This window comes from Hydra vulgaris, chromosome 01, assembly GCF_038396675.1.
Source record: "Hydra vulgaris chromosome 01, alternate assembly HydraT2T_AEP".
Classification (NCBI taxonomy): Eukaryota; Metazoa; Cnidaria; class Hydrozoa; order Anthoathecata; family Hydridae; genus Hydra; species Hydra vulgaris.
This window is the reverse complement of record NC_088920.1, coordinates 56,454,590-56,482,548: the sequence shown is the minus strand read 5'-3', so window position 1 is coordinate 56,482,548 and position 27,959 is coordinate 56,454,590. Positions and strand designations below refer to the sequence as shown.

The 27,959-nt window shown below is 26.2% G+C and overlaps 1 protein-coding gene across 1 annotated transcript; it reads left to right on the top strand.

The window, feature by feature from the left end:
• Positions 1–27,539, top strand: LOC100204272 (porphobilinogen deaminase). Its single transcript, XM_065788729.1, has 12 exons — positions 1–141; positions 10,681–10,753; positions 15,119–15,168; positions 15,387–15,442; positions 15,514–15,591; positions 15,741–15,818; positions 16,627–16,702; positions 18,051–18,164; positions 18,252–18,290; positions 19,022–19,141; positions 26,848–26,901; positions 26,986–27,539. Exons 1-12 carry the CDS (start codon positions 25–27, stop codon positions 27,292–27,294), a joined length of 1,164 nt encoding a protein of 387 aa, XP_065644801.1. The 5' UTR covers positions 1–24; the 3' UTR covers positions 27,295–27,539.
• Positions 27,540–27,959: the final 420 nt, after the last annotated feature.

Here is a 27,959-nt window from a genome sequence, read left to right as displayed (position 1 = left end):
AATTATTAGATCTAGTAAATATAAATGTCTGAATTATTAAAAAGAAAAAATCACGAAACAGAAGACAATGATGCATCTAAAAAAAGATATACTTTAGTAACTGAAAAGACATCAGTTGTGGTTGGTTCTCGTAAAAGTCAGGTTAGTATATAAAAATGATTTTATAGACCAACATTATTTTTACAGACATGTTGGAATATTTAACTTAATTGCTCAATTTAAATAAAGTTTATTAAGGAAGTTAACATATCTTTTACATCAAATATCAAAACAAGGTCTGCTTTCCAGTTTCTGTTAACTTAATTTTTGTAGAAATTTTGTAATTATTTGATAATTTTTTGTTATAAGTTTATTCATATTTTTTAATTATTTGAGCTAAAAATAGGTTATTTTAAAATACAAATATTAAATGATCTGATATACCTAATGGTATATCAGATCATTTATGCATGGAGTATTAATTAAAAAGAAAGAAAGAAGAAATATATACACACAGTTTATTTTTATTTTTTAATTTTTTTCTGCTTTGGTATATTACAGGGTTCCCAATTAACATGCAAAGTGTACAATTTTTTATATGGACATGTAAAAGCATACTTTTTTGTTAGATAATTATGCAAAAAAAAAAAAAAAAAAAAAAAATTCAAATTAAATTTTTGTTTAGTTTTTTTTTATAAAATTTCATTCCAAAAGTTATTATTTACTTGCATTTTAAGATTTATTATTTATGTTTTATTTATTAATCATAAAAATTTATGTCAGTTAATTTAATTTTTTTTTTTTTTTTTTGAAAATCAATTATTCGTTTTTTTAGTTAGTTTTTTTTTTAAATCTTAAAAAAATATATTTAAAAGTTTAACATTAACTTAAATTTATTAGACCATTTAACAAATATTTTTAAAGAGTAAATTTAAATGGATTTTAGCTCTTAATCACAAATTAGTCTTAGCTTATAGCAATTTATAATAAGACATCATTTAGACTAACTTCTAGTAGTATTATTAAAACACGGTAGTAATAAAAAAAACATATTAACAAAAAATCATTTTAAAATGTTAAACAGTCAAAAGTAGTTAAATGCATCAAACTTTCTGATGTTGAATGTTTATATAGATGACCAGCTTTCTCATGCTAAAATAATACAAGCTTTGCAAGTTATTTTATTTAAGCAAATTATAAATTGTAATTATAGTTTTAAATCAAGAGAGAATGACAATTTAAGATTTAGCTTTGTTTACAATGATATCATTTACAATGCATTTTTAGACCAAGTTTATGACTTGTTGTCTTGACAAACCAAATCATTTATTTTACCTTCTTGATTTGTATCTTGTCTCTGACTCTTGTGGTCAGTTTCTCCTCATTCTTCTTTCAGATTTACCTATCATCATACAATTATTTTACTTCTTAACTTATGGCTGACTAGGATACCTTTTATGCCTACCAAAGAAAATCTGGGAGGATTTAAAGCAGGCATAGAAAAAAATTAAATTGATAAGTATATACCACAGGCATTAAAAAAATCCACAATGACATATACTGAACTATTATGAATTAATCATACATGAAATAAATAAAATCTTTATAATTTACACTGCATTGCAGCGTATATTATAAAAATTTTGAGAGCCAAGAAAAATGAAGAAAGCAAGCGTTGACTAAAATGACAATTTTAGTTTTATCGATATAAATTTATTTAGGTTTAATTTAAAAAATTTACGTACATGTTAAGCAATTTTACGTAAGACTAGAGCAATTTCCATGAAGCAACTTTTTATCATTTTTAAACTTTTAAATTATTCTATAAGCGTTAAGATAAAAGAAGTTATTGATTTTATAAAAAATGTTAACTGTTAAATATTGATTATGTAAAAAAATTTTAATGATAATTATATAAGATATAAGCACTATTTACGATTTTTATGTCATCAATAGTTAACAACAATTTTTTTTTTGTATAACAAGTTATTAATCGAAATGTAAAGGAAAAAAAAAAAATTAAAGAAATATTGAATAGAGCACAAGAATATTTATACAACTTTTGTTGTATAAATATTCTTGTGTTAAATAGAAATTTAAGTAAATAAAAAAAATTTACTTAAATTTCTATTTAATAATGAAAAATAAATTAATAGTAATAAAAAAAATTAAATTTCATTTTATCCTTCTTTTATATTATGATATTATATTTTTATCTATTTATTTGTTTAATTGTAATGATTGATTTTTTCACTCGAAAAACGTTAATGCTTGAAAGCAAAGCAAAGATTATAATTATATAATTAACTCTGATAAAAAATAATATGATTTAATTTAAAACTAATTTAATAAAAATATAATTTTATTCTGATAAAAAATATATAACTTAATTTTGATTTTAAAAACATATAATTTGATTCTAATTAAACAAATATATTTAAGTTTATTAAAATTGATGCTTGTGTTTACCTTAACTTTTATTTTAAAGTTCATTTTTATCGAAAGTGATTTATCGGTTTTCCTCCAAATACATTTTTTTTTTTTACTCAAAATCAAATTTTAAATAAACGTTTTCTGAGGCTGCATCAAAAATTTGCACAAAACGTAAGTTTTTTTTTTTTATAAAGCAAGTTAAAGCGCATGGATTATATTTTAATAAATTATATATACAACAATATAATTTTAATAAATAGTGTTTAGAAAAATAATCTTTGCTTTCACAACAAAATCACTAATAAAGTAATAAACTTTTAATAAAATAAAGTAAATAAATTAACGTAGTTTTTTAATTTTTACTCGCTGATTTTTTTTTAATAAAAAATCATTTTTAGTTGCAAAGCCGCAATTATAAATTTAAGAGATAATAATTTTTTAAAAATTTAACATATTTTAATTCATTTATGCAAATATCAAGAAAAGAAATTTGTTTATATCAAACATTTTTTTAAATGTAATATTAAACTTAATTATTTTAAAAAAATTGAAAGAAAATAAACATTCCTTAATAGTAATAATAAAAAACGAGTTGAATAATATTTAACTTGTTTTACAGTAATTAATATTATTGCAGTAATTTGAAAAAGTTAGTGTCTATGAAAAATAAAAAAATAAAGATAATTTTATTCCGTCAAACTCATATTAGGCTAATGCATTAAGAATTTTTTTATTTAAAACAAGGCCTGCAACTTGTCTTGGCTCTCAGGCCATGTCTCACTGCGTGTCTCAGGCCGTGTGCACAACATTGCACAACAATCTGTTTCTTTGGAAAAATTAATTATTTCACCATTGCGATTAAATGCTTTTTGTTGCGACTTTATATTTTTTGAATAAATGTCACATAAATGATATCAAAAGATAATTTAAAAATTCCAAAATATAAAAATTTTTGCATAAAATTGCTGAATGTGTATGAAAATAAAATGAAGTTTATTATTCAAGTCAAACTTAGCTAATAGACAAAGTATATATAAAATATATAAAGTTTAGAAACTTAATTTTATTTGAACAAACAGTATAATTTAATGGTTATTTATTTAATAACAATAACAAGGTTTTATCCCTACATTTGATTGCATACTTTTTTAATACTATTTTTTGCTAAAATGCTTTTGTATGGTATTTCCTAATGTTGCATGCTTTCAATTTTAGAAGTACAAGCCTTCTTATATAACCAATTTTTTTTTGATAACTTGGCCATTGTTTTTTGCATATATTGATAATAGGGCTGTACCGGATTCAATTTTTCCAAATCCGGCCGGAGCCGGATTTGCTGGATTTAAAATGACAAATCCGGCCGGTGCCGGATTTTGAAAGCAAATTACAGGAGCCGAAATCCTGTAAATCAAACAATGTTTGAAATGGTAAACAATGGTGACCATTTTCAATACCAAGTGACAACTTTTTTCTGTTAAACTTTTTTTTTTTTTTTTAAAAAATAAGGAAAAATTTTCAAACAATATAAATAAAACAATATAACAGAACAAAATAATTGATAATCGATTTTTTTCTATTTACTAAATTAATCTATATGCATAAGACTAAATAGTATTTAGTCTTTGATCAGTTTCGAATTGTACTTAAGAAATATTAGACGAGCTGCATTATGTGGAAGGAGTGATAAATGCGAGCTACTGTCACCAGAGCTGGCAATCTCTGCATATTTTTACTCCATCACTGTAGTGGATCAGCGAGTCTATTTATTTCTGGTTCTGCCAGATATTGGCTTAGCTGAGTTTCAATGCTTGTTGGCAATTGTTGTTCAGGTGCTGACGTAGATTGAACAATTTCATCAATACATCGCCAGAGTAATGATGATGTTGAAGAATTATCCAGCCGGATTTTTTTTGCTGGAACTTCTTCAATTTTGTTAATCTGCTGCTTAGCATGCTCAGATTGACTTTCATCTTGCATCGATACCCTCTGCACTGTAACTTTATTGAATGCAAGCAGAACCGCTGCCTTTGCAGCTGTCAGTGTTGTCTGTAATGAAAAGAATTTAGTTTTAAATCGTGGATCAACCAAAGTCGCCACTGTATAAAGAGGTTTCTCCTCAATGCCTTTAAAATGCTCATCCAATGACTTAAGTAGTCTTGACTTCATAGTCTTTACACCTGCATCATTGCCTTCATTTTTCAACAGGTTCTGCAGAGCTGTTACAATAGGGATAATCAGTGATATATGTGCTGTTTCATAGCTAACTTCACGAGTAGCCTCTTCAAACGGAGCCAGCACACAAACTACATTCTCCGCCACAGACCATTGATATGCAGATGGGTAATAAGTTCTATCAACTTCTGAACAGTAGACAGTTAATGCACAACGCTGTTCACATAGTTGGCGCAGCATGTAAAATGTTGAATTCCACCTTGTACTCACGTCTTGTATTAGTTGGTGGTCTGGTAAACAAAGTTCAGCCTGCAGCTCCTTGAACTGACCAGTCGCAGACGAAGAATGCCTAAAATGACTAACTAATTTCTTAGCAATACTTATTATATCTGATACTGCCCACTGGTTGAGCAAGCCATCATGTACACATAACTGAATAGTATGTGCAAAGCACCCAAGGCTATCTATGTTGGCATCACGGAAACATTTCAATATGTTTGCCGCATTATCGCGAAGTACGACATGACAGCGTCCAACGTCAATGTTCCATTTGTCAAGCATCTGCTGAAAAGCAGTCATCAGTGCAGGGGCAGTATGATGTGGCTTACAATCCAACACAAAGCTCATATTTTCAAAGTGCTCTGTTTGCCAGTGGGCAGTTAAACTCATGAATGATTGCACAGTATTGCCTGATGTCCATGTATCAGTGGTAAATGACAGAAATGGAGAAGTTGCTGGATCTAGTATTACCAATAGTTGAGCACACACTTCATCGTTTATTTCAGGAATTAATCGCTCTGAAAAATATTTCCGTGATTGAACAGTGTACCGCCTCTCTAAAACTCTCATCAGTTTATCGAAGCCTGTCTTCTGAACAACCTGAATCGGTTCCATATCAGTTCTAATCATCTTAGCAATGGCACGGTGAATTCTAATTGATGAGCTGTTGTTGATATCCCATATTTTCATGCATGCAACTTGTTCTGGAATTATGTACTGAACCATGGCTTTACTGGTTGCGGCAGTTGCACTAGGCTTAGCATTTGACAGTGCTACAGTTTCAGCTTTCTTCTGTGAGTCTGGCATTTTGAGCTGTCGCTATCCTTTAATTTGAAGAATTCCCAAACTAGACTGCTTTTATCATTTTTTCCTTTGCCTGCCATCTAGTTAAAAAAAGTTAAAACAAATCTTATGAATGACTATACAATTTTTGCAAAGTAGTTGAATGTAATATCTCAACATAAATATAGCTAAACGTTAGAAAATTATTTATATTATATTCTTAATTATGTTTGAAATAAACAACTTTAAAAATTTGATATTTTGAATAAGCGTGAATGATTTGATTAATAAGCGAAAATAAAGTAACAAATTACTTCTAAAGATTGTTTATAATAAATAAATTTTATTTAAATTATCAAAGAAAATATTATATTATGTTAATAAGGTAGTTTTATTAATTAAATACTTTAAATAATTTAATTTTTAATTAAGTATGTATTTTTATAAATTTAAATCTTTCAGAAATATTTCAACAACTAATTTTTTCGAATTTTGAATTTTTTTTGCTCTGAAGTTACCAATTTTAATTGTCGCAATGAATGGAATCGATAACTTCAAAGGGGAAAAGGAATTGTAAAGAAATATAAATACAGATACCTTTACAAACATGGAGTACATAGAATACAGAATTACAAAGAACATTGATTTGTATAAATAAAAGCAAAAAAGATGTAATAAATAACTGACCAAAATTTAGAAATCCGGCTAAAATGTGGCCAGATTTCAAAACTTTTTGCCGGAGCCAGATTTAGGTCGGATTTGTAAAAATGGCCAGATTTCAGCCGGAGCCGGAATCCGGTACAGCTCTAATTGATAACTTATGTGTTTTAAAAAATGCGTTGAAAAAAACAAACTAATTAAAAAAGAAAGTTAAAAATAAGCCATAAACTGAAAAGAGAAACTAACTTAACAAATGATAAAATAAATAAAGAATAAGCCAGCAAAAATAAAAGCATAAAACTAATGGAGTAAAACCGAGTCAAACTGCACACTTATCAATAAAAATTAAATAACTTTTTCTTTTTTTTTTTTTTTTTTTTTTTTTTATTAGATAGGTAATGAAAAACTACATAAGATAATATAAATGTATGTTAAAAAAATAATATTAAAATTATCAAAAATATTAGTTGTAAAGAAGAAAAAAAATGTGCAGTTTTATGCGACATTCTGATAAAACCGTACACATAAGAAAACATTGAATTTTTTAAATTTAACTTTTTTTATTATTATTTTTTTTAACACAACTTATATTTAGGAAACCAGCATTTGCATGCAAGCATGTAAAACGTTTACCACTCTTGTACAGCAGTTTAAGAGTGGTAAACAGTGGAAATTTTTGTTTATCTAAATTCTTACATTTTGAGTCTTTGTAATACTTTGTAAGAATTTCTTTCGATGCTTGTTTGACATGACAATAGACACCTTTATCCAATGGTTGTAGAATATGTGAAGAATGCTTTGGTAGACAAATCAAAATTATCTTGTATTTTTTGCACAGCAATACCGCTTCTAAAGTTATGTGAGATGTATGCCTATCTAATACTAAAGTATGACTACCACCAATTTGTTCAGTTTCGGGTATAAATAATTCTTTCAGCTATTCAATAAACGTATCATGCTTCATCCAACCTGATTTTGAAATTGAATATTTGGTGTATATGATTATAATAACAAATAACATAGTTGTTTGTTAATATAATCATATAGTTCATTTTTAATTAAACTGGAATTAACACTAAGTTAGTTAGATAAGCGCTTAGTCCTTGCAAAAAACTAAGTTATTAATCGAGTGTGGAGTTTTATCAGAAAAAAGAGTTTTTTTACTTTTTTGATTTTTGATTTAACTTTTTGTTCTAGCTGCATAAAAATTATACTATCAGAATTAAAATTAAACTTCCAGCAATATAGTGCTAAAATTATTTTTATATCAGTTTCGGTTCGAGCGCTATTTTGTTTGCAACAATAAAAAGTATATAAAAAATTTTGACTCCTTGTTAAAGTTGTACAAAAATGAAAAAAATGGAGTTGAATCGGCATAAAATTTTATCAATTCAAATAGAGAGATAGTTCTGTATTTAAATATATATATATATATATATATATATATATATATATATATATATATTTAAATACAGAACTATCTAAATAAACTAACTAAATACAGAACTATATATGTATATATATATATATATATATATATATATATATATATATATATATATATATATATATATATATATATGTGTGTTTATTTATTTATTTTTAGCCATATCCGTTTATTTGATAATTTCGATCAGTGTGTGGAATGATATGGTTTGTGATTTGACCCGGTTTTACTCTATATTTATAAATTTAAAAGTGCCTCAATTAAATAATCAAACTTAATTTAAAAGTTCCAAATAATTAGCTTAAAGCTAAGAATTTTTCCTTTATTGTTGTAGCGCATAGTTGATTAATTGTGTCATTTATGAGGCACAACTGCCTCATAAATGACACAATTAATCAATACATATATAGAGAGAGTTATAGAGTTGGGAGAGGGTTGTAACAACAATTAAGTAGTGTCCTTGTCTGTAGTGGCCTTCTTGACTTTGGTGAGGTGAATTAACAAACAAAAAAAGAGCTATACTCATATATGGAGTGAACAGAACTTTGGTAATAAGTTTGTAACAAAAGTACAATCAGAATTGTATGATTAGTGTCAAGTATTTGCTTTTTTGCCTTAAGTAAGAAACAATGTAACTTAGATTTATATCTACATCAGCTTATTAAAAGACGGGGTGCAAGGTTGGTCAATTTAAATTTTTTGCTTACCTAAAGTCCTTTGCCTATGTAGCATTCTACAAAAGAGTAGTTAGTTAGCAAGTTTGCCTATATGGCATTCTACAAAAGATTAGTTAGTTAGAGTATTTTTATTAAGACACCATCTCTTGCTTAAACTCAACAAAAAGCATATCTTACAATGCAACAATGAAGCAGGTTTTAGTGAGTACTTTTACACATGTATTTGTCTAGTGTATATGTTTATGTATTTTCACGCAAATCACGATTACTTTTCGCACCTTTGCGATTAGTTTTTTCTTACAATTTTTTCGGGATCTTTCTTTTTTCCGTGATTATTCTTTTTTTATTTTAGTAGATTGATACTCTATTTGCGAATATTTAGTGTTCTTTTACAGTATAAAACTACAGTGACTTCTGTAACGATAATTTTTTTTTTTAAGCGGAGCATAAAGTAAAAGAAAGAAAAATAAAAGATTTAGAAAATCAATTAACAAAAATGTTCAAATGCAGGAAAAAGACCGATTGTTTAAGGAAGGAAAAATTTATAAAAAACAACCGATTAAATACCTACCTATCAAGAAATAAAAGATTTTGATTGAAAAAAGAAATAAAAGGTAATTGATTGAAAAGTCACTTTCTTAACTCGAATTCTCAAGGGCTTTATTCCGATTTAGCTCATTCATTATGAACAAATTTAATGATATTTTTTTAAGTTTATTTTGCGAAGAATAGTGGGGCAGTATAGACTCTAAATAGTTATTAAAAAAAAACTTTAAAGTTTGTTAGTACACTAATTTTAAATTAATAGCGATAAATGGATGCAAATAAGGACCACAGATGCAGATTATCTACAGTTAAAAAGTGGGAAAAATATTTTAATTGCAAGTTAGAATACTATTTAAATGGAAATGAAGTTATAAGATTAAGATGCAGTTTATGTAAACAATTTGAAAAACGGATAAGTCAAACAAAATTGTTTTCCATGGCCTGGATCAAACCAGGAGCAATATCAATAAAAAAAGATTCACTGGCATTGCACTTAAGCAGTGCGCAACATAAAGAGGCCACGTGAATTCATCAACAAACAACATTAGGTTCAGGCTCATTATCTAACCATGTTATTCATAATACTCCGATTGGGCGTGGTTTACGTTAAATGGCCGTAAAAGACGCTGACTCTTTACGGAAAAAGTTTAATATTGCGTATTACTTGGCAAAACTTGAATCAAAAATCAAAAAAAAGTATTAGATCGTAAAAGATTCTATTATTTAGACACATTTTTTTCTTTCGCTTTATTTTATTGAATGATAAAAATACATTGAATGAAAAAGCAATAGATAGAAATATCATGGGAATTTGATAAGGTTACTTAGATAAGAAAACTTACTTAATAAGAATTTAATTATCATTCTTGTTTGTGATTGTGCGGGTTTTCGTAAAAACGTTAAGTTTTAAAATTTTATCATGATAATGTTTTCGTCATTTTTAATAGTTTTTTATAACTGTTTCAAATTTATAGATTGTTTTGTTAGAGTTTTAAATAATTTTTTTACTGTTAAAAATTTATAGAAAATTAAATATTCTAGTTGTTTTAAACAGTTTAAAATATGTAAATAAAATAGAAAATGAAATAATTAATTAAAAGAAGATTATATCAAGTTCGTCGATTTTACAAAAATACAGCCGTTAGATTTAATGCAATATAATAATAGGAATAATGTAAATTATAACTAAAGCTACTTTGCAACCGTTGAACGTAAATGTTATGACATCTTATGCAAAAATGAGACTTATTATATATGTTATTATAAATAAGTTAAAATAAATAATGCCCCCTCCCCTCGGGCGGGAGTGGAGGAGGGGTTATGAGCAACAAAAAAATCGCGATTAGATTTTTTTACATTATTTCGAGCCCTGATTTTTATTTTTATGTATTTATATTTATACATATTTTTGCATATATGTATTTGTGACTCTAGTTTAACAATTCAACAGGGGTTTAGTGTTAGTGTAAAATTACCTTATCAACAAATAATTTGTTATATAACTTTTAATTTTAAAAAAGTTTGTATATGGTATTGTAATCATAAAAATATTTGGTACTGTATAATAAATATGTGGTACTGTAAGCATAAAAATAATTTTTTTTTTTAAATATGTGCTTTTTTACTTGAAATATTTTTACTTTTTTTTTTTTTTTTTTTTCTCTTACAAGCTGTAATTTTCAGAAAAAAAATTTTTTTTATTAGCTTGCTGTTATTCAAACAAAGTCAATTGTTGCAGCTTTGTGTCAAAAAGAAAAAGATGTTGAGTGCATTATAGGTACTTTTATTGCAACAAAACAAATTAATTTGCTGTTTATACTATTAATATATAAATTAATTTTTTGTATTTAAAGTGAATGTTTTCTGCACTCTAATATTTAAATATGTTTAAAAACTTGCATATAACATTCATACTAAGTTTTTTTTTTATAGATTTTAATGAAATTTTTTTGACTAAACAGCAGGGATGCAGAGTCCCAAAAGGACTCTGGCTTTATATCTCTATGTTTTTCAAGTCTGTAGTGTCCAGAAGCTCTAAACATGTTTGTTGACTTATGATCTGCTATAAGAAAAAAATTCATGACATTTAATGTCTTGAAACTTATTGTTTTTAAGCCTGGAGTCCCGGAGTCCTTGCCGCTATAATACTTAAGGACTCCGGGTTCAAAAAATGATTGTTCTTCTAACCTAAAAGTTTTAATTCTTTTTCTATTAGTAGTCCATAAACTTATTTATATTTTTAGAGCTCTTGAATACCAAAATCTAGGATAATGTAATCTTTTTGTTACTTTCAAATCCAGAGTCCTTTTTGGAACTCCGCATCCCTGCTAAACAGTTTTAAAAAATAAAGATTTTTTTGTTGTTGTTTGGTTATTTAGCCATTTAGCTCTTGGTTTTTCATCCATAAAGGTTTTTAAAAACTTTAAATCTATGATCAATAATTTGTTAACATTTTTCCAAAACTTACAGCAAAATTAAAAAACAGTTTGTCTATTTTGCGAACAAATAAATTTCTTTAAATATATTTTTTTTTATTGTTAAGTTAAAATTTAATAATAAAATTAGTTTTTTGGTATAAAATTTTAAAGATAAAAAAATTAATTAAATAATTTATTAAAAAAAATAATAATAATAATTAGATCTTTTTTTGTTGATGAGAAACATAACAGTGAATTGCAATGACAGTTCATGAATGAATTTCATGATCTGCCATTGTTTAAGTTATCATCTGCTAAAAATCCCCTTTTATCTTAGGCCAAACCTAAGGTAGCTTCTTTTCCTACAAATACTATCATGGTATTTGTAGATGTGTAGAAATGTGTAGAAACTATAATTTCACTGTCTCTTGTACTCTCTCTTGCTCCGCATACCAAAATAAATTTTTGTGTGCCTTATTATTCAGCATCCTTTTACTGTAACTGTTTTTTCATGCTCAAAGAAGTTTTATTGGTTTAGTTTTTTTTTTTTTAAATATCGATATTTTGGATTTCTCTCTCGACTTCATATTTTCCTGACTCATACAGTTTACAGTTTTATGTTTTCTATTCTCTTAATAAGTAGTTACTTGCAATTACTGATGAAGTTGGGTTGACTTATAGTTTGGAGGAAGTAAAGAAAAGATTTAAATAGAACACTGATGAAGTTGGGTTGAGCAAGAAGCTGACAGAAGATTTTTTTTCTGTTTATTCCCCAGTGTTTTCTCTATGTTTTTCCATATGTTTTTTATTTAAATACTTTATATATTAGTGGTTGCAAGCTAATTAAGTAAATAAATACTAATTAAGTAATTAAATAGTAAAAATATTTAATTAATTTTTAATTATCCATAAATATTTACCACTAATTAAAGTAAGGTGAAAAAATCATTTCAACATAAAAAAATTTGTAATAAGTAATTAAACTGTCAGATTTTGATAAAAGTTTTTTTGAACATGATGGCATCCTGTGTTTTTTATTTTTTATATACCATAACATTAAATTCTTATTTTTAATAATTAGATAATGTAAAAGTTATTAAAAAACTTATTTATATTCATAAAAAATTGCGACTGCATATTTTGCAAATAGTTTTGACAAATAACAACAACAAATTTACAGAACTCAAATTAAGCATATTGCAATTGCTTAAAAAAAATGTTTTTGCTTTTTTTTTTTTTTTTTGACTTTTTTTTTTTTTTTTTTTTCTAGCTCTTTTTGGTCATTCTTAAAAATATAGACTAAATTTTTTTTTTCTGAATTTTTTATTAAGGGTCATCCATAAAGTATGTCATGCTAAATTTTACTTTTAAATAGAAGTAAAATCATTTGCTCTTTTGTGCTGAGATTTTTATTCAAAATGAAGTGCTTTTGAATTTAGATTACTTTATAAAATAAGCCAATAATTTCCTCCTTCTATTTTAAAGTTAAATTAAGTGTGATTTACTTTATACATAAAGTACATCACACTAAATTTAGTTATAAAGTTAATCAAAACAACCATAAAGTTAAGTTACAAAACTTAAGTAATAAATATACTTGTTTTCAAAAGATTTCTCTCTCTTACATCTTATTCTAATCTAACTTTTTCTTTTCAAAGCTCCCCTTTTATTATGTTGCAATATATTAATAAATTTTGCAATGACAGAAGAAATTAAATAAAAGAATAGCATGGTGTCTTTTATAGTTGTATTTACCACATTTGATTTTTTTCGAAATTGTTTCCTTTATATTGCTTATTTTCCAACATTAATACGAATTACTAGAGATAATGAACTTTACACTTTTTATCAGTCAATAAAGATAATTTGCTATGCTAGAACTATGAGAAGCTTTGTTAATTTTTTTCTTGCGTTTATTTGTTTTGACATCTTTTTGCTTTTAAAAACGTTTTTGCTATATAGACGTTTTTTCTCAATACTTATATAATAGGAAAATAAGAAAATAAGTTGCTATTTATTTGTAAAATATATTATTTGATTAATAAATTTTGTAATGATGGAATAATTTAAATAAAAGAATAACACGGTTTCTTTAATAAATGTATTTCCCACATTTGATGCATGTCTGAAATTGTTTCTTTTATATTGCCCAATTTCCAACGTTAATACGAATTACTAGAGATAATGAACATAATGATTGCTCTGTTTGAAAAACTTATTTAAAAACTTAAAAAAAAGTTTCATATAGGCTCCTAAAAATTTTGTTAAAAAAGTTCAATAAGTTAACATGCACTAGCAACAACAAAAAATTGTTTTACCATTTTACCAAATTGTTTTATTTAAAATTTAAATGAAAAGTTTGTTTTGCCCACAAGCTTTTGGATCATCATTAGTAACAATAGTTCAGGAAACTTAAATTTAGATATTTAAATACACAATTTGGAGAACCCAACAAAAGTGCACACTATTTCACTATTTATTGGGGTTAGTGAAAACAACTAAAATATTTTTTATTTGAACATTAGTATTAATGACCTTTTATTTTTTTACGTGAAAAACTTGTTAAAAAATAAAAAATATATTTCACAAACTAGTTTTCTGACTTTCCTCTGCATTGATAAAAACAGTAAAGTTTAGCAAAAACATTTAAAAAATCTGCGTTTTTTCTTTCCTTTTTTTATCTGCTTTTTTCCTCGATTTATATCAATTTTGGTAGTGGAAAATAACAAATGCCCTTTTTTTTCTTTAACAAAATTTTTTTTTTTAATTTTAAATTTATTTTAGCTTATTTTATTTAGATTTTCTATTTTGTAAAGTATTTCCTTTCTTTGAGTATTGCTGCTTTATTTTCTGTAGTTTCATATAGCTTTATTTTGCCGCAAATTCTTAAAATGCTTACTATATAAAAATGTGGTCAAGTTATCTAGAAATGTTATTTGAAATGTGGGCCAACTAGCCGTTGGACCGCACGCTTTTCCTGGGAAGGCTTTGTACATAAAAATAATTAAGGTATATCGAATATTTAATTGAGTTAATATTTTTAAACATTTTAAAGATTCCAGTTTGTTTGAACCTGATTATAAAAATCTTTTTTTTGATCAGGTTGTATTTTGTTAATACTATTGAGTTAATAGTAGTGACAAAAAAGAACGTATTTCCAGATTTACATTTTATGTGGGGAGTAAAAATCTACTATAACAGTAAAAAATTTAATACAAATTTTTACTAGTGAATATAAGTATAATAGAAAATTTTTTACTGTTGAGTAAAAATTTATTATTAAAAACAATTTCATACTACACTGGAATTGAATTCTATGGAGTAAAAAAATCTCCATAGAATATTATTTGGCTAACTCAAGTGCTTTTTTTTTTTATTTTGTTGCAAAAAATTTTATTTTCCGAAAAAAAAAATTTTTGTAAAAGTTTTGATTATTCGAAAAATTGAATTCAACATGAAAATAAATAATTTTATTATTTATCTTAATGAATATTAAAGGCTATTGTATTTTTCAATTATCTTCACAGTATCTAGTAATTAAAGTTAGGAATTTAGTGCTATGGTTACAAAATGAAAGCTTTAGCATGATGGATGGCTGATAATATATTAAGCTTTGATCAAAAACTGACAATTTATTTTAGTAAACTTTTTTTGTTGAGAAGATTTCCATTGTTTATCGAGTCTGATTAAAAGTATATATTTGTGTATATTATTTTAATTTTAAGAAACAATGGACACTCTTGGCGACAAAATATTACATATTGCTCTTCCAAAGGTTAGAGATGTTATAAAATCCATTTTTATAAATAATTAAAAATTTGTTGATATTATAAAGCAGTTTTGGCTTCTTTTTTTTATTTATTTTGATATTAGACAAAAATAAAATGCCTAATTATAATATATTTAATATATATTATTATATTAAAAAAATATGTGTTATATATAAATAAGCAAAAAAAAATGCAGTTTAAATAGAATGGAGACATTTTATAGATTGGTGAAAAGAGTTTGTTCACTAAAGATTTAGAGTTAGCATTATCAGAGAAAAGGTATAGATATTTTTAGTAAATACTTCTATGAACAAATTTTTTACGAAATAAAAATTTTAATATTTTTCTAGAGTCGACTTTTTAGTTCATTCTTTAAAAGACTTACCTACTACATTGCCTCAAGGAATGGCTATTAGCACTATTTATAAGTAATTTTTTATATGTACTAAGAATATGTACTAAGAATATGTTGGGATATGTAACTTGTGGATTGTATTTCAAATTAAAAAACTTAAGTTTAAGTTTAATTTGATTTTGTTTAAAATGACATGTGTGATTAAAATTTTTTTTTTTTTAGGAGAGATGATCCACGTGACTGTATTATATTTCATCCTAAACATAATGGTAAAAAGTTGGCTGATCTTCCAGAAAATAGGTTTTTTCTTTTAATTATTATTTAGACCTTCCAAAAGGTAGCATAATAGTGTTTATTTTTTATATTAAATTTTAAAAAATTAGACATGTGAGACTAATATACTTGGACTCTTGGTGGAGGATTATTGCTGTATGGTTCTCCTTTTAATACTTTATTAAAATAATGTATGTTTATAAAATGTCACATCTAACCCTAAACAAGCGCAAAAAACTCTCAAGTTGATTACATTTTTATACAAAAAGTTGTATAAAAATCTAATCAACTCAACTAAAAATAAACTAAAAAAAAATAAGTTTAAAAATATTTAAATTTACTTTTATGTTATCAACCTCTATTTTTAATTTAATAAAAATCTCCATACATGCCAGTTGTTTAAATGTTAGCAGTTAGTTTGAATGTTGTTTACTTTTAATTGTGAGTTTTCTTTTAAAAAAGATAAAGATTATATATCAAATTATTATTATAAAAGTGATTTAGTTTTTTATTATGAATTTAAAAGCATTAAGTTTTTTTCACTTATTATGAAGGTAAAAATTAACAAAATTGACTGTCCAAAACGAAAAAATTGATTACAATTTACTAATTAATCACAATTTAACCAAGGAAAAATGCACCTGCTTATTAAAATACAATAAACATTTTTTCGATATTTGTATCTTTAAAAAGAAAAAAATTTATTTTTATATACCTCTAAACATTTAAGACTTGTTGCTGCTATGCTATTTATTAGTTTTTAAAGAATTTTTTTTTAAGTTGTTTTTTAGAATAAACAGATTTTGATTTGTTATTATATTCTTTATAATATTAGTATTATTGGAACAAGTTCTCTACGAAGGGTTGCACAATTGAAAAGAAAATATAATAAACTTACATTTCAAAGTGTTGTATCTTTTCTTTTAGTTTTTTTCACTTAGCCAAGGCACACACAAGCCAAAAACCCTTTTCTTTTAGTTTTTTTCACTTAGCCACTTAGCATAAATGTTATTTTTCTTAATGCTATTTTTTTTGTGTGTGTGTTTCTATGCTTTTATTTTATTAATTATAACATCACATAAAAATAATTTTTGATTAATTTTATGAAACATTATTGATAATGCTTTTTAATAATTTTTTGATAATAGCTTTTTCTTAAAGTCAGTAACTTATAAAATCTTTTTAAATATAGTAGTGTATAAAAATTTTGAAGTTTTTTTTTTTAATGTAACTTTTTTCAAACTTTATTTAGCTGAAATTATCACCTATTGTCCTTAAATTAATTTAGTTCTGTTGCAGTTCAGAAAGATTCAAATTCAACTTTCTCTTGAAAAAGAATCAGGACTAAATTTTAGTATGTGAAAGACGAAAAAAAAAAATTTTCCTGTCAAAAGTCTTTTTTTCAGACAAATCAATGTCAAAGCATTGTGTTTGATCTGTTAAGGATTATATTTAAAAACAAAAAATTAAAAATCTTAAGTGGGTTTTAAATATTCTTTTTGTGTACATCTTTGGTTGTACATCAAACAGCAGTTGGTTTGTAGAAAACCAACCAACAAATATTATTTTGTTGTTTTGGTTGGCTAATGTTGATATAACATTCCTCAGGATGTTCTCATCAATATAGTTAACTTAATGCATTGTTTCTATTATGCTGTTTTAAATAAAAACGAATATGCTATCATATGCTAACTGTATTTTATTGAAAAACTTACATTTAATGATTTTAATGATAACTTTTTATCAAAATTTTAATTATTTAAAAATTTTTTTTAATGCAAATTAAGATTTAGACTTTTTAATAAGTATGAAATAATTTTACGCAATTTGTTTTGTCATTTCAAATATAAGAATATAAAACTGATCAGAAAGGTTGCACATTTTATTTCTTTTCTTTTGCAACAAATCATTTTGTTTTTACAAATGATAAATTAAAAAAAAAATCATTACAATAATCAGTCATTACATTTTATCATTTTTATGATTCATGTTATTGTTATTAAATAATTATGAATTTATTTGATATGAAGATATTTTATAAAGGTTTCAGCTGATTTTAGAAGATATTTGATGTAAAGATATTTAATAAAGGTTTAAGCTGATTTTAGAAAGTTTGTGAAAAGTTTTGCTTTAAAAAATAAAACTTTTGCTTGCTGCATATTTATTGTATATATTTTGTTTTTCTATATTCTTTGTTTTTCTATTTACTACCTAATATCAATTTTTTACAACAAGTTATGCTCCTTATTTTTGAGTTAGCGTGGTAATTTAAACACACGCCTCCAAAAGTTAGAAGAAGAATCTTTGTATGATGCAATTGTTTTAGCAAAAGCTGGCGTTGATCGAATGGGATGGACTGAGAAAATTGGACAAGTATAACATTTTACAGACTTGACCTTTCAGGGGTTTTTTTTCTTTTTTTTTCTAGGAAATAATTAAATTATATTTTTTTAATTTTAGATTTTGTCAGAAAATGAATGTCTTTATGCAATTGGTCAGGTATAGTTATACATTACACATATTGTTTGTATTATGTTTTTCTAGTCTTAATATGTTTTGTGCAATTAATTAATTTTTTGAATTTTTTAATGTCCAATAATGCAATAAGAAGTGACATCTATTTGAATAGACTTCATATCAATAAAAAATAGTTAAATTTAATATTATTAAGAATGTTAATTTTAAAATTTTGTTTTACAAATAATAATTTTTATATATTCGAAAATTTCCTGCTATTCTAGAAAGAAGAAAAAACATATTGTTAAAAAAATAGATATTTTAAAATAAAATAAAAATATTTTGCAGTTACTTATAATGTCCTTCTATGGTTTTTAAATAACTTATAAAAAAACTTATGTACAAAACACTTATACAAAAAGTCTTCAAAAAATAACTGATAACTTTTTCTCCCAATGCAGTTTTTTTTACTTATATGCTTCAGGCATGGCAAGACAACTTATTTGAAAAAGTTATGTGTATATCTTTATTCTTAAATACTAATCTGATAATCAATTTTGTTGAAGGGTATAAAGTTTTTATCAGAATCTAATAGTGCTTTTGGATAAACTTGAAAAGTTATGTAATGTTTTTATTACATTCTATTAACAGCAAAGATTTCTTACATTGTGGTTTTTTCGTCTCATAAAATATATTCTTTATTGTTTATGTTTATTTTATTTTAATATTGTTATATTATTTTTAATATTTGTTATATAATTTTTAATTTACAGGGTGCTATAACTGTGGAGGTTCGCAATGATGATAAATATATAATATCAATTCTTGCTCAATTAACTGATATGGAAACTTTACTGGCTTGTGTGGCTGAACGTTGTTTTATGAGGACCTTGGTAATTTTACTTTTTATATCTTTTTTGTTATATCTTTCAAGTTTTTTTTTTTTAAGTATTACTTGTTTTAAATATTTTCAATCTTATATGCAAATCAATTTTTATATTCAAATCGATGTTTTTAGGAAAAATGATTAGATACATATATATTTGTTGAGCATTTTCTCAAATAAGCAGTAAAAAATATCGCTTATGTAAAAAATATCAGTAAAAAATATCGCTTATGTAAAAAATATCAGTAAAAAATATCGCTTATGATAAAACCAATATGAAGCAAAACAAATTTTGTTATGTTTCTTTAAAACTGATATGAAAAAGATTTAAATATATGCAACAACTTGAGTATAAACCAACTTTTTGGTTTAAATCTTTTTTTAATAATTATTATACTCATAATTATTTTTTAAATAATAATTTAATTTTTAATAAGAATTATTAATTAAAAATTTATTTTTAATTAATAATTTAAAGAATTATCAATTTGAGCACTTAAGTTTTTAGTTGGTAAGCAACTAAATACATTACATTAAAAATATTTTTAAATTATTTAAAATATAACTAATATTTTAAAATATAATTAATAATGATTCACAGGTAGTTTGACAATAGATTTGACACAATAGAACTTAAAGTTGGTTGAATATATACAACCAACTTTTAAATTCTATTTAAATTCTTTATATTCAAAGTTTCTGTTTTTTTGAAACAAAGAAAATTAGAAAGCCATTAATAAGAATTATTAATTAAAAATTTATTTTTAATTGATAATTCTTTAAATTATTAATTAAAAATAAATTTTTAATTAATAATTCTTATTAAAAATTAAATTATTATTTAAAAAATAATTATGAGTATAATAATTATTAAAAAAAGTCTTTTTTAAAATAATTTATTATTTTATATTAATTAATTAAAACTTTTTCTTCAATTGGACTAAAGAAAGAAGAAAATAATTTTTTCTTTATTTTTTTTTTATATTTATCAAATCACTTTGATTATATTTAATCAAATCACTTTGATTATATTTAATCAAATCACTTTGATTATATTTAATCAAATCACTTTGATTATATTTAATCAAATCATATTGATTATATTTATCAAATCACTTTGATTATATTTAATCAAACATATTAAAGTATAAGTTAATTAAATCTAGACAAAATGAGAAAAAAAAAATTAATAAATTATTTCTCGTGATCCAAGTGTAACTTGTATCACAAGATACAATTTATAGAAATCTAGTAACTTATTGATCGCATTTTCACAAAATGTTAGGCGGGTTATGTTATTAAAAAAAAAAGGTCTTGTTAATTGGAAGGTGCTCAAATAAGCTTCTGAGTCTGAAACATTTTGTTGTTGTAAATTGGACATACTTACAACACAGTGAAATAAAAGTGGTTAAAAAAAAGTATCAAGGAACTTTTAATGAATTGATTTGAACAAGATGTATGCCTTACCTAATAATTCTGCGTTTTCCTTAGTTGTAATTGGTTGCATATATTTAAACGCATCCATTTCTACATATACATCCATTTCTTCATTGTGTACCAAGTATTCCAAACAATGCAACATCCGCAGTCTGTGTAGTATGAGTAGGTAACAATACCATATGCACTTCTGGATTCTGTACTAAATATATAGCTGCAAAAAATTTTTTTGGGTGTAACATGGTGATGGAGTATTAACAAAGCCTTAAATTATTTTAATAGTTTAACATCTCTAATGAAATGTTTGAATCAATCTACAAAACTTTCCTTTGACATCCAATCTTTTTCTTGAGTTTTATATACTAGAGATATTATGAATAGTGATTATGCCAAAAACCAAATATTCCTCAAGGCACTCGTCCAAAGCACCAAATTTTCAGATGCTGAATATTTGGTGATACAGTTGATTTTGAAGGTTCCAAGTTGCTTCATTAAAATAGATGTTTTTTTTTTCATTTATGACGAGACCATGTCACAGCACGCATTATTTGTTGATTGTTACTTCTTTAGCTATAGTTATGTATTAGAGATGGGAAACGAACCGAACCCGAACCGAACTAGAACCTTATCTACGACAGAACCAAACCGAACCCGAACTTTAGTTGTTACTAAACCGAACCGAACCCGAACTTTAAAACTGTTGTGAACGAGCCGAATCAAACCAACTGTTCTTGCCCTAACCAAGCTAAATAGAGGCTTGAAAAAGTGAAAATTTTGCAAATCGCACATCACTACAATACATAACATGCTACATTACCTAATGTGTAACATACATAACATAATTCATTACCTAATGTATAATATACCACGAGTTTAGAATTATTTTGTTCTATCTCTCATATTAAGTGTTGGAAGAAAATGAGTTAGTAATTTTAGTAATTAATAATTACTTTTAAAATATATTTTAATTTTTAAATTTCTTCTAAATAATTTGTTTAAATCAAAATTATTTAAAGCATAAGTTATTATTTCTTTAAAAACTAGCTAAAATTTTAAGTAATTTTTACTTTTAGAAAAAAATGAAAAATTTTCTCCCAACGTTTAAAATGGGAAATAGAACAAAATAATTCTAACCTCGCGATAAGTCTACAATTCATAACATTACCAACCAAAATGGAAATGTTGTTTCTAAACATTTGCAATATTGAGGTGTTGTTAATGTTCTGAGTTTTTATTCATATCTTAGTATTTAATGATTGCAATAATTACATAATATTGTAGTATTACATAATACATAATTACATAATGAGTAACAGTAAATTAACTCGTAAATGGACTAAAAAAGTGTTGGAGAAATTGATAACAGACGGAGCGGCTCGCTTAGTACCTGCATCATGGACAAAGAGTGAATGCTGGACACGCTTCCGTTGCGTTGAAGTTGGGGATGAGGTTTGTAGCTATACTTACTGCATATAAAATTATTTAGTTTTATAAATATTTCAATAAATCAATAATCACCTGCATCTCTCAGGCATTGCATATTGCACACAATGCCAAACTGAGCAGCATTCAGGTTTGATAATTAATTGAATATCAAATGCTAAATAGAGTCAATTGACCTTAGTTATAATACACTTTATTGGATTTTTGTATAACTGTGAGTAATCATGTTATGATCAACCGGTTGTCAAGGAGTTTGCCGTTTGTAAGCAGTGTGGATTATGGTTGTCAGTGCCAATTGGTCATACTACAACTTTACAAAGACATAATACATCACACATCAATAAGATCAGTTCAGAAATTGGACAATTAAAAATGACAAGCTTTTTACCTAAAAAGACAGAGGTTAATAAATATAGTTTGCGGATCTTGCTTTTTCCTATTTACTGTTTTAACTTTTCACTTGCTACCATTGATAGCAAAATATATTTGTTACAAGTTGTTAGCAATATTTTAGAAATACAATGTTTTTTGTAGTACAAAAAAAAAAGGCCACTATGTATTGCTATGTGTTTAATGTCTATTGTTTATTGCTTTATACTTTACAGGTTCCTAAACACATTTGTGAATATGCTCAACGTGCAGCCCTTTACATGATTGCAAAAGACATTCAGCCATTTTCGTGTGTTTAGGATGATGGGTTCCGTCACTTTGCTCAAACAATGATTGATATTGGATCGAAGTATGGATCAGTGAAACTTGAGGATATTATGTGTGATCGAACAACGATGTCTAAGACACTACTACCAAAGTTCTACAACAAATGTGTTCGAAAGCTGAAAGATGAACTTGCTGGGGTTACTCATATCGCAATAACAACTGATCACTGGACCAATGACATTCTAAAATACTCTTATCAAACTTTTACAGCACATTACATTAACAGCAGTTATTGCCTTATAAGTAAGTGTGTTGAATTGTTTGAGTTTAGTGAGTCTAAGACTGGCATTGCCATAAAAGCAAAGACAATTGAAATACTTAAAAAACTTTTCCCTCAGACTATAAAAAGTGACAATTTGGTATTTGTGACTGATAATGGGAATAATATGAAGTCGGCTTATCGCAACGATGTTAGACTTAGTTGTACAGGTCATAATCTTAATTTAGCTGTTGAAAAAGCTTTGAAATCCCCTGGTGCTAATTTAGTTCATGAAATGATCAAGACTTCAAAATAAATGGTGGGCTACTTTAAACATAGTGGGAAAAACCAGGAACTAAATCACACTCTCAAACAGGATGTTGCGACTCATTGGAACAGTCAATTTTTTCTTTTGCAATCACTGTCATGCCAGTTAGATCATGTCAAGTCAATTCTTGCTGATTCAAAGCAGTTTGACAAACTTGAGCAACTGAACAACGTTAATGAAAAATTGTTGCATGACGTTGTAGAATTTTTGCATCTCTTTCACAAGACTACTGTACAATTGTCACATGACAATGTGCCGACGTCCCCTGATGTATGGCCAATTTTTTATCTTCGATCAGTCTGTAAGATCAATGGTTCAGACAGCGACAATATGCGTGATTTGAAGGCAGTTTTTCTGTCCAGTTTGAATGAAAAGTATGTTATTCATCCTTTGCACAAGCTATCAACACTTATTGTTCCTTCTTACAAATACTTGTCTTTTGTCAACACAGACGATCGCAATTTTGTTTATTCAGAAATGCGTAGTATGGTGGACAAAATTATTTCTTCTTCACCAAATCAGGTGTTACGAAAGGACTCAGGCAATACAGATATAGACAGCTTTAGTGAATGCAGTCATTCAGATCAGCTGCCTCCTGTAAAGAAGAATAAAGCTGATCTTGAATCGCATGATTTGCTGGCAGACTTAAAAACAGTTGCCACTCCATTGTCTAAGGCCGACAGTAATGACACAAGACATGAACTTGACAAATACTTGGCACTGCTTGTGACAGCGTGTGATGCATTGCAATTCTGGAAAGACAATGACCGTGAACATAAGCTTCCGACGATGGCATTGATTGGTAGAAAGTTGTTGGCTATTCCTGCTACAAGTACTGCCAGTGAAAGAGTGTTTTCAGTGTGTGGGGTGACGATGAGTGAGCGCAGGGCTCGCCTAAACCCAGAAACATTGGAAATGCTGATATTTCTCAAATACAACATGCAGCCCTGATTACTAGAGTGACAGTAAGCTACTTAAGCTACCGTTATCTGTGTTCAGAAAGTTACTGCTTTAATGTTTTGTGCACTTTAACTGCAGCTATTAGCAACTGCATTGTTTTTTGAACTTTTGAAGTTGCAGTATAAAAGCATTGCAAATTATTATTATTCAAGTTATTTGCAATGCTTTAACTACTTAATATTACTTTAATTTATTTGTGTTTTATCATTGTGGATGTAAAGCTTTGTAACTAATAAAAAAACAGTTGTGTTGATACCGAACCGAACCCGAACTGTGCTTAAGACCGAACTGAACCGAACTCGAACATTAGATATAACCGAACCGAACCGGACCCGAAGTTTAAAAAAAGGGTTCGATTCCCATCTCTATTATGTATAAAAGTGTCATACTCTTCAGAACATTCAAAAAGATTACAAAAATAACTAGCTTAGGTATATCTTTCACTTCTGATTTAAATTATCTAAACAGGTAACATTAAAAATTATAAAAACAGTTATTAGGGATGAAAAACAGAGTAAAGTTAAACTATCAACATATGGAACATCACTACATGTACACCTTAAAAAAAGTATCTCTCCAAAAAAGATTAGTTTAGACACAGTACAATTCAGCCCAAATTGTCCACCTTCTCTAAATTGTGCTATGTCTATCAATAGACATAGCACCTTCTGTGCTATGTCTATTGATAGACATAGCACAAAGAACTCTAAAATTATTAAAAATCATATCTTCACTACAACCTGAACTTTAATGGGTTTAACTTATGGTTTAACTTAAATGGGAATGTCGATTATATGGTAGCCTTTTTTATTGATGCACATTTCAAAACAAATTTTAAGGTATTACTTAAAACATAACGAGCAAAACTCTGAGAGCTTTGAGAAAGATTATGTCAGCGAAGGATTAATCCTTCTCATTGAAAGGCTGATTGACAACAATGAACCATCACCTGTACTTAGTAGCACTGGTGATGATTCATCTCGACTTTGTTAGAAAAAGTAATGTAAATGAAAATGATCAAACAAATCTCTACAAAAAATATACATATATGAAGACATAAAAAAAAGCCCGATTGCAAATGAAATTAATTTTTACATGAAATTGTTGGCTTAAATTGATCAACAAACCCTTACTTGTGGTCAGCAAGCCAAATAAATTATCCTAACAGAATTTGTTAAAATTTTCTTAACATTTTAATTATCATAATATTTGCCGGTGGCAGTGTACATAGTGAAGGGCTATTTTTAAATGTATGTATAATTTATGAGGAATTTGCAATCTTTTGTTATCATCAAAAAATGAAAATGTTTTTATCATAACCTACCACCTTAGATTTAAGAATCAAATATGTCAATTATATATTTAAATTAAAAAAAGTTTTTATCCGGTTTTTTGTTACAATCTGGTATTCGGTATGCGGCCAAATAGTTTTTAATATTCCGCTGAATACTGAATAGTAAAAAAAGTAGCCAAATACCGAATATTCTTGAAATCTCTACTAAATACGATTCCTGGTGATGCACTATTTGTCATTTCTGGCTTAATTTTTTTGCAACTAATTTAAACTAAATTAGTCTTTCTAACCTCAGGTTAGTTTTTTTTTCAGAATAAATGAAAATATTTAATGCGCCCGCAAATTTATTTTTTCAAATGTATTTGTTTTATAACATGTCAATAATGACTTTGTTAATTTGATATCTGCAAATCATGGCTTCGAGAATTGACCCAACTTTTAGAAATGTTTTGAGTACACAATTGTACACATTTTGCAGACTGCTAATGTTTTTCATTAGTACTCAATAAAGATATTATGCGGTACTAGACTATTGATAGGGTTCAAATCCACCCTACGTCTCTGGGTATCAAGCTTATTATATTGTTTTTAATATACAGGATATTTTTTTTGTTATGCAGAGTTTGTTGATAGATAGTGTTGTAGAATTAAGTTGTGAAGATTTAAAAATACCAAATAACAATGATCAGTGGGCCTTTTTTTTGTACGTATTTTATGAAATTATTGGTGAAGACTGACAAAAGTACGCTAATTTTAACGTTGGTATCTAACGTTGGATTAAATGGACACAAAACATTTTAAACAACTTCAAATATTTAAAAAAAAAACTTAATGCAAAAATGGTAGTTTATATACCATAAGATTGTATAAAGACCCATTAATTAACATAATTAACATAAATTAGCAGGTTTTGAACTTACATTACTTATTTTTACTCTGCTCTATCAATGGTTTGTAAATTTATGGTTCGATTGAATTTTTTAAAATATAGCTTTGAATTAACTTTATTATCATTAAAAACTTAAACAACTTAAGTTGTTTGGGTTTTTTATGGCTTCCACCCCAAACTTTGAGTTACATTTTTACGAAGCCTATTAGTTCAGATGCAACCTTTTGTATTTATTAAAAAAACTTAAAAAATTGGCTTTAAAAAGATATAATAAAAGAGATTACGATAATAAAAAACGCTGTTGTATTTATAGTTTAATGAATTGTTTATAAATAAATAATGTTTTATATTACTTTTTATTTAAGAAGTTAAAAAATTATGCACAATTTTATAAAAGATAACGTGCAATTTTATAAAAGTTAACGTGCAATTTTTAAATCTTTCAGAATGGTGGGTGCAGTACACCGATCGCGTGTCATTCTCAATTTAGTGGAAATAATGTATGTTTTTATGTTAATTTTTTTTTTACAAAAAAATATTTATACATTTTTTTATTAACTTAAAAAACGATTTATTCATTTTAGTATTCTTTAAGAGGCATAGTTTTAAATGCGGATGGAAGTCGTTTTTTAGATAGCACAGTTTCCACGACCTTGCAAGTAAACATTTTAACTGACCAAAATAAACCGCCTTCCTATACAGTATCAAAATCTGGTGTTGTTATAAACAGTTTATATATTGATGAGTTCATTAAGGCAGAAAAATGCGGAGAAGAACTTGCCTATTGTTTAAAGAATTTAGGTGCAGACGATGTCTTAAATGAAGTGCGTTCAAAATTACCGAATATCTCTAATATTCATGTTCCAATATCGAGTGATTACATGAAATTGTAGTCTGGATTAATTAAATGTACGAAAATTGGTTTTTCATTCGAAATGCTGGTTATTTCGTCTGAAACCTGAGTCTTCGAGTTTTATTAAAGTGTAATATTTATGTGATATATATATATATATATATATATATATATATATATATATATATATATATATATATATTGGTTATGGGGACATGCCAGAGGTGTATTTATTTATTTTTAAGTGAGCATCAACACTTACATGAAATTATCGTTTCGCTTTTATTTGACAGCTTATTTTTTCAAATTCTTAAAACTTGAGGTAAATTATTACAACTTGCATTTCAATTGAAATTTTGAAAAAAACAACGGGGTGTTGCTTATTTTTAAATTTAGAGCAAATAACTTTAAAAAGTATATATTTAGAGAAATTCTCAATAAAAGTTCGAATACAAAAGATACGTTAGGAATATCAAATATAGGCATTTAATTTTGAAGAAAAAGTTAAAAGTATGCTGACTGAGGGTTTACGTGTAAATTTATAGAGCAAGATCCCGTGGCCGCTAGACCTACGTTATTTTATAGAAGTTAAAAATTTTTTAGCGTGTGTTTCCAACACAAGTAGGAACGATGGTTATCTATGTATTTTAGATCATGGTGGCTTTGGCTGGTAACAGGTACCAAAGCACACTTATCATGGTGGCA